Genomic DNA, 8,830 nt, shown 5'->3' on the forward strand with positions numbered 1-8,830 from the left:
TAGACAGTTGTACATTTCTACTTTTAGTATGGAAATCAGTCACATCATTTTATCACGAAAATTGACAGTACTGCAGCAGTAACGTTGCAACAGAGTAATGCTACTGCAGTCGCCATCCGAATGTCACCTTTATCATATCTTAGAATGTTACTGAAAACGCGAGCGAAGCGAGCGCGAAAATTTTTCGATATATAAACGCAATTTGATAGACAGTTGTACATTTTTATTTTTAGTATGGAAATCAGTCACATCATTTTATCACGAAAATTAATAATGCTGCAGCAGTAACGTTACAACAGAGTAATTCTGCTGCAGTCGCCACCTGAATGTCACTTTTATCATATCTTATAATGTTATTGTAAACGCGAGCGAAGCGAGCGCGAAATTTTTTCGATATAAAAAACGCAGTTTGATAGACAGTTGTACATTTTTACTTTTAGTCCCAACCAGGCGCGAATCCAGGATTTCATACAGAGAAGGGATGGGACGTTATTAGATGGGTACTTGTACACGTATAGAAGTTTCATGTAGGTACCTACTCCACGACGACTGCAATGCTGATGCAGCCTGCGCTTTTTTTTTCCTACGGTTTTGGTGCCACCTAGACGTGGCGCCCTGAGTAAGTGCTTATTTTGCCTAAAAGGGTTAATCCGGCACTGCAAATGACAGAGGTCAATGTTTTTTTTTCAAAGTACCCACCTTGTATGAATATGGATTTGATATGGATGCGATATAATTACATTAATTACGATTAGGTATAATTCATGATGGAGAAAATTAATAATTTTAAATAATTATGCAATTATACGCGTGTTGATAATTATGTGTGTTTATTTTACCACTATGTAACTATGTAAACTCATTTTTAGTTTTCTTTATTAATTAAAGTTTACTCAGTTCCCCAAAAGACTGTGCAATGAGGGGCAATTAATTTACTGTCGTTTAATTTTGTTGTATTATTAATTTATTAAATCAACATAATTATTACATTATTTTTGTTGATATCCGTACCCCCTGTTCTAAACTTAGAGTTAATTTGGCAAAATCTTTCCTCGGTGGCTTAATCATGTCACTACGTATTAAATTCAGCGTCATCTGTTAGTTTACCAGGGTACTCAATAGTGGTAGCACATCTTTGAAAAAAGTTTGCCCCTCCTTCCTAAGTAGCGCCATAAGATTCAGGGGCAAACTTAAGTCAATCGAGTGTTGTGGCTACCCCCCCTTTTAGGGGTTGAATTTTTATAGCCTATAACCTGGCCGGGGATTTTCTCGACAGATTTGTAAAGTTTTCATCAAAATCCGTTCAGCCGTTTTCACGTGATGCGCGTTCAAATAAACAGACAAACAGATAAACAGACAAACAGACAAAAATTCTAAAAACTTTTGGAACGTGTTCTGTTATCGATTCTAAGTATCCCTAGCCAACTTTTTTTCAAATATCTTCCATGTACAGACTTTCGACCGTCTTCAGCTTTATTATATGTATAGATAGATGGTACGGAACCCTTCGTGCGCGAGTCTGACTCGCACTTAGCCGGTTTTTTAGAAACAATAGACACAAAAATGTGTACATGCTTGTGGCAATAAGTCCAGCGATATGTATTTTATGTCCAACAAGGTTTAATAATAAATACCTAGATAAAAACATGTAGGTACAGTAAGCATCAATAGTCGCATAAAGAATAAAATAATGTTACCAATATGGTACAGTCAGCGACAAAAAGCAGAAGTTGCTAAGGGGCTAAGGGGCTACCTTCCTTCTTTTTTGCAGTAGGGTTCTACTGCGTTTTAAAGACTTCATGTTTTGGAATTCTTTCCAGATGTAGGTACGTATGCAGGATGCTTCACAATTTTTTTCTCCAGCAAAGAGCTCGCTATATTCACCAATGTGAAATGTCTTTTTAAAGACAGCAAATTAAAATAGTCACACTGCGTATTGACCCGTAATGTACTAGCACTGTAACAATCTAGTAATTAACTAGATGTTCATCTGTCCAATTAAAAGCTTTAACAGCACAAACAGTCGGACAATCAGAGTGTAACCAACAAATTGTAGAATGACACAGCTATTCTTTTTACACTCACCAAGCCCACGGCGCGGCGACTGCTCGACTTTTTCTATTTTTTGAAAGCTCTATACTATAAAACTGTCTTATTCTCCCTTTCTATCCTATTGCTCGGGTAGTCACCGAAGAAAATGTATCGATTATTCATAGTTACTTTGGCCCTTGGGACAACCTATGGGGCATTGTTAGACGGTGACATAGATTTAGCTGATGGTGTTAAGTTAGTTAGTATACCAGTGTCGAATAGTTTGGAAGATGAAGGGCGGGGGTTTGGTGATTCGCCGTTATTTCGGGTAGCGAAGTTCCTGCAAGGGCATGAGTTGAGAGTGAAGTTGCCGAATTTGGTAGAGAAGGACAAGATAAGCAAGATTGTTGAGGAGTCGTTGAGGACTGTTGATGAGACGTACAGGAATAGTGCAGGTGAGTTAGTGATCAAGTTACATTAGAACAATTAATGAGTGAAAATGTAACATAGCCGCCCTAAGGACTGGAAGAAGAAAAAGGTTTGAAATTTACCAGTGAAATTTGAACCTATAATTTAGGATATAAAGTTGATTTTTCCATAACTGCATAGAGCTTTTTAATGATATATTATTATATAAATTATTGGACATTAGTCCAACACAAACTATAAACAAGTAAAGAACCTAGTTATTGGTGTGACGTGACATTTGCTTAAAAACTTATTGTAAAAAATATGTACGTGATATATAGTTATACTTTTTGTTAGACTGTGTGCGTGTCCCACTGCAATTTAATACATTTTTTGAAAAAATCATTTATATCATTATTATAATGAACTCAATTCACTGTATTCAAAGTTATCTTTAACTAAAATTACTACTACTTATAGCTGTACCTATTTTTATTAATATTTATCATTATTATTTTGCCCTAATTCTACAATCTTGCACTTTCTTTATTTAAAGACTATGCTGATGGTGTGAAAAAGCGAATCCAAAACTTTCACCAATCCTTATTGTCAGAAACTAATTATGAAAAATTGGCATGTTATTTGGCTAAATTCAGCCACGTTCTTTATTCGAAATAATGTACGAAAGGTTCAAACAATTAATTTTTAATGAGCACTCACCTCAAGATATACTTAAGCAACTCGAGTTCAGTGGTTTTCAAGTTTACCTCGTAACAGACGAAGAAAATTAAGTTGCCACGAACTCTCTGAATAGGGTAGCCAAGTTATTAAAAGTTTGTCGAGATTCGGAAAGTACTTGATATTTTTTAATAGTTATCCCAAACCAAAATTAAATGAACGATAGTCACTGTGGTGTTTTCAATTAGTTAAATACTAAGAAGTGACATCACGTCTCAGTAAAGTCAAATTATTCTTATAAGTTTTTTTCTCTGATTTCCTTAACATAAATTTTGTTTCCCATCACCGAAAAGTGACTGCTATATTATGCTATTTCCTGCAAAGGTTAGGTGCAACTCATTGAGTTACAAGCCAGGATTCGAATCCACAACCTGATTGAAAGCTAATGGTTGCGCCTAATCTTCATGTACTTACAACCAGCCGCAAAATTGCATACCTAGTCTCTTTATGAATCATGACATTAAATTTGTATTCCACAAAAAATATAGTTTTGGAAGAATCTCGCATTTGTACGTTTTATAATCGACATCAGTTCCAATTTCATTCCTATAAAGAATTAGATATTGTACAAAATATGACTGGTGATATGTATGTAGGCAGTTAGTGCCTTTTCCCCCAACTTTGCAAGATTTAAAAGCAGAAAGCTGAAAAATAAGGATAGAACTTTCTCAACAACAATTCTCAAGTGTGTCGCAGTATTTCACTAAGTGTTTCATATTAAAAGGTCTTAAACTTGAACCAACTTTTTCATCTTAAAGTAAGATGTTCTAATTATATTTAACGATTGTTTACAACGTCACTTTACTCCGAAATTATCGTGTCTAGAAGAATTATTGCAACGATATAACACCAATTTACATTTTATTAATCAGTCTCGTGTTATCTATACGATCATTATATTTTCTAATAGGTTTTTTGCGGACATTAGCAAAGATTGCTACAATTAAGCAATTCACTTTTAAAGTCAATACTCTGCCTCAACTCATGTAATCCTCTATTTCTGCGAAATGGGATAAAAACATGGCAATGACGATTTCCAATATCATAAGAAAAAAATCGCGTGTTACACTGAAGATACTAGATGAAAAACGTTCTAAGAGTCAAATTTCCCCGCGTTTAATTTTCAACTCAAAATCGATAGCAACAAAACTTGATTTTGTTAATCAACTTTCCAATTCAAGACGGTTAGATCCCAAGGAATTAATTGCAATTCGCTTAGTGCAAATAATGGGGTAAAGAATTTTGCGTGACATGTTTCCAGTTCTGATGCGTAAGAAATGACATTTTTCTCGTTGAGTTTCGTTGGTACTTATGTTCTTTCAAGTGAATGTGGTGATATTGTTTGTATAATTATGGCAATTTGTAGGGCGCTGTCACTCACGAAATGGTACTTAAATAGTAATCTTATCGTGGAGATCAAGATTTTGATAACCTACGAGCAGACACTGTCACGTTGTGCAAATTATTATTTGACTTTTTAACTATGGCGGTGAACAAAAATACGGGTCGGAAGATAGTAAGCGGACAGGTTGATCCAAATATATGTTGATCTTAATAACACGACTTTTACAAAATGTTATTAAAAATAAACACTAATATCATTTGACAAAACAGAACATATTAAGGTAAGGGTGGGGTAGGATTATCACCGGGGTAAGACTATCACTTGTATGGAATCCTCATACTGTTTGTCTTGCTCCGAGCAAAAAAACTATATTAGTCTTATCCCACCTTTCCTTCTCTTCTTCTTCTTCCTCGCGTTATCCCGGCATTTTGCCACGGCTCATGACGGCCTGGGGTCCACTTGACAATTAATACCTAATACCAAGAATTGGCGCAGGCACTAGTTTTTACGAAAGCGACTGCCATCTGACCTTCCAACCCACAGGGTACACTAGGCCTTATCGGGATTAGTCCGTTTACCTCACAATGTTTTCCTTCACCGAAAAGCTGGTAAATATCAAATGATATTTCGTACATAAGTTCCGAAAAACTCATTGGTACGAGCCGGGGTTTGAACACGCGACCTTTAGATTGAAAGTTGCGCGCTCTTACCGCTAGGCCACCAGCGCTCTTATAACTCACTAATTACTACCAATTATGTTTTTTCAGGAACTGGGCGAGGAAAAGGCGGCGGCGGTGGCTCGATCGCGCTCCTTGGCCTGATGATGGCCAAGACTCTTGGCGCGGTGGGCCTCGGTGGTGTGGCTCTTTTGACTATGAAGGTACGATATTCATTTGTTAGCGTAGGATGGAGGAGCAGAGGAAATGCGCCCAAGAGATTAAGAGAAACGGGCCATCCTTGGCCTAATGATGGCCGAGACCCTTGGCGCGGTGGGCCTCGGTGGTGTGGCTCTTTTGACTATGAAGGTACGATATTCTTTTGTTAGCGTAGGATGGAGGAGCGGAAGAAATGCACCCAAGAGATGAACAGAAACGGGCCATCCTTGGCCTAATGATGGCCAAGACCCTTGGCGCGGTGGGCCTCGGTGGTGTGGCTCTTTGACTATGAAGGTACGATATTCTTTTGTTAGCGTACGAGGAGCAGAGGAAATGCGGCCAAGTGATGAAGAGAAACGGGCCATCCTTGGCCTGATGATGGCCAAGACTCTTGGTGCGGTGGGCCTCGGTGGTGAGGCTCTTTTGACTATGAAGGTACGATATTCTTTTGTTAGCGTAGGATGGAGGAGCAGAAGAAATGCACCCAAGAGACGAACAGAAACGGGCCATCCTTGGCCTAATGATGGCCAAGACCCTTGGCGCGGTGGGCCTCGGTGGTGTGGCTCTTTGACTATGAAGGTACGATATTCTTTTGTTAGCGTACGAGGAGCAGAGGAAATGCGGCCAAGTGATGAAGAGAAACGGGCCATCCTTGGCCTGATGATGGCCAAGACTCTTGGTGCGGTTGGCCTCGGTGGTGTGGCTCTTTTGACTATGAAGGTACGATATTCTTTTGTTAGCGTAGGATGAGGAGCAGAGGAAATGCAGTCAAAAGATGAAGAAGAAAAAGACCGGCCAAGTGCGAGTGGAACTCGCACACGAAGGGTTCCTACCTACCATAATGTGTTTTGTAGTGTTTAGTTTTAAAATATATTTTTTATAATATGTATGCTAATTTTAAGGTATTTATGTAAATATGGGCCACTAGTTGCTTGAAATAAAGATTTTTATTACATTTCATTCATTCATTCATTGCGCAAAAAACGGCAAAAAATCAAGTTTGTTGCATGGGAGCCCCACTTAAATATTTATTATATTCTGTTTTTATTAGTATTTTTTGTTTTAGCGGCAACAGAAACATCATCTGTGAAAATTTCAACTGCCTATCTATCACGGTTCCTGAGGTACAGCCTGGTGACAGACAGACAGAAAGATAGACAGACAGACAGAAAGACAGACCTAGACGGACAGATAGACAGATGGACAGACCGACGGACAGCCGGAGTCATAGTAAAAGGGTTCCGTTTTTGTCCTTTGGGTACGGAACCCATAAAAACGGTCAATATACCTCAAATAAAGGAATAGAGGCCGGATGGTCTGACGAAGCGCACTGGCTTAACGAGAGTTAAAAATAACAAGCAATAAAAGTAATTTTCTCTGATATAGAGGTTACCAAGAACTTAGACCCACAAACGCATAAACATTATTTCGGCAGTGTTCGAGGGAAATTACTGTTTCGGCAGTTTTCGGCATAAAAACCAAAATCATAGGTTCGGTAAAAAATCCCGACACTAATTTTGATTCTGTACCCAAAGACAAAGTTTCACGCTTAACTAAGAATTATTCTGATCAGCGAGCTGTCTAAAAAATAGAACAGCATATATTATTTGGTATTTGAAATGACATCGATTAGAACTTGTTAGTTGTAACCAGTTGCTCATTAAACCGTTAGTTATTAATTTAAAACAGTGAAATTCCAAATCCGAAACAAGACACGCCATTACGCGTGCGTGGAAGTGCTGGGATGCTGTTTAATTGGAAAGAGTGAATAATTGCACACACTTAACACCAAAAGGACGTATTTTAGTAGGATTGTGTATGGAGTTACGATGTTTGTAGAGGAATGTTTAGCGGCGACCTACCTATTCGTCAGGCGTGAAGAGTGAAATGGGCCGATTTCAGTGCGCGATTCATTTGCTAGTAAGATATGAAATATTATTCATTTTTGTTACATCTGTTTGATTGTGATATTTAACTGCCGATTGATTACTATAGAGAGTTGACACTTCAGAGACTTGTTTCTAATATAGCTCGATGCCAAAAGATCCTTATTCCTTACTTTCCACACTAAGAACAACATGTATTGTCAGCATCTTTTAAAGAATATTTGTCGTGTTAATACATACATAGGTATGTTTGTAGTTTATAAGTCATGTCTTAGGAGGGGTAAATAGGTACTTAGATAACATAAAAAGACTGACAAAATCTAAACTATAGAACAACTAAAAGGATTTGAACCACAACCGTCAGGTTTAGTTCTATGAAGCGTTAAGGATTACTCACGTTAGACCGGGCCGTGTCCGACTCGGAGCCTCCGGCGCATCGTTATCTGTGGAAAGCATCACGTGATCACCTGTCATGTCATAGAAAACGATGCGCCGGAAGCTCCGGTCCAGACACGGCCCGGTCTAACGTGAGTCATCCTTTACTTTCAACGGAAGTGGCCGTTTAACTGACATCATTTATATATATTTTTGATGCCAGCGGGCGCAGCACGGTTCCATTTTTATTACCTGTCACTAAGCGCGTCCCTTTCGCACTTACATACTTGTTAGAACGTGACAGGCATGGTGACAAGAGATAAAAACGCGACCGTGCTACGCCGCCAGGTGCACGTACAATTGGCCTCACGCAAATAGCGTAGGTAGGCAGCACGCACTCAAAATAGCCAAACTTCATGGCTCTTCTACACGATGGTCCATCACAACGTCCCACTAAGATGGGCCAGCGTGTAGAGAGGGTAGTGGGTGTCGGATAGATTATGGCGTGGCGGGATGGCGATGGGATGGCCACGTTGTCGGTTTTTCGTCCGCACATAGTGGGTCAGCGATGGGGCGTACGAATCTACACGTGGCCCATTCCATAGTACGTGCTCTCAACCATCGCATGGCCATCTTGCTGGGCCATCGTGTAGAGGAGTCATCAAAAACAGGGAAAGCCTAAAGCCTTCGACCTTTACTAGGCTTAAACTTTTCTTTTTTCATCCCCAGGCCCTAGCCGCCTCAGCACTGGCCCTAATGCTCTCAGCCATCGTCGGGGTCAAGAAACTGGCATCACACGACGACCACGAGGATCACCAAGTCATCTACGCCGGACACCACGGGCACCACAGGAGAAAACGAGAGGCCCCTCTGCCTTACAGAGGATGGGCGAAGCATTGAAACAAAAGAAAAAGGGCCCACACTAGCGTCTTCCAAGCGTCAGCGTCCAGTCAACTCTATGGCACCTCGACGCAACTTTGGCGCAACTGCGCAGCGACGCCATTTTTCATAGCGCTGACTAGACGCCGTCGCTTAGTGTGGGCTCTCTTAAACAGTTGAAGAGCTATCGTTGATGGTTTTTTTAACTAGATGGCGCTGCGCGGTATATTTTGCGGTAGCTAAATAGGGAAAGCCGATAGTCGTTGATTATGCTCTCGAAAACGCTTTTCTTT

General features: G+C 39.7%; 1 protein-coding gene across 1 annotated transcript; it reads left to right on the plus strand.

Moving 5' to 3' along the window:
* Nucleotides 1–2,032: 2,032 nt before the first annotated feature.
* On the plus strand, nt 2,033–8,565 carry LOC134801241 (uncharacterized). Its single transcript, XM_063773773.1, has 3 exons — nt 2,033–2,486; nt 5,290–5,402; nt 8,388–8,565. Exons 1-3 carry the CDS (start codon nt 2,198–2,200, stop codon nt 8,556–8,558), a joined length of 573 nt encoding a protein of 190 aa, XP_063629843.1. The 5' UTR covers nt 2,033–2,197; the 3' UTR covers nt 8,559–8,565.
* The last annotated feature ends 265 nt before the right edge of the window (nt 8,566–8,830 follow it).

This window comes from Cydia splendana, chromosome 21, assembly GCF_910591565.1.
Source record: "Cydia splendana chromosome 21, ilCydSple1.2, whole genome shotgun sequence".
Taxonomy (NCBI): Eukaryota; Metazoa; Arthropoda; class Insecta; order Lepidoptera; family Tortricidae; genus Cydia; species Cydia splendana.

What these genes read in the sequence shown, in the direction of transcription:
- LOC134801241 (XM_063773773.1), top strand. Translation starts at nt 2,198, where the DNA reads ATGTATCGATTATTCATAGTTACTTTGGCCCTTGGGACAACCTATGGG. An exon ending in GACGTACAGGAATAGTGCAG is followed by an intron (nt 2,487 to 5,289) that starts GTGAGTTAGTGA and finishes ATGTTTTTTCAG; the next exon opens with GAACTGGGCGAGGAAAAGGC. An exon ending in TGGCTCTTTTGACTATGAAG is followed by an intron (nt 5,403 to 8,387) that starts GTACGATATTCA and finishes TTTCATCCCCAG; the next exon opens with GCCCTAGCCGCCTCAGCACT.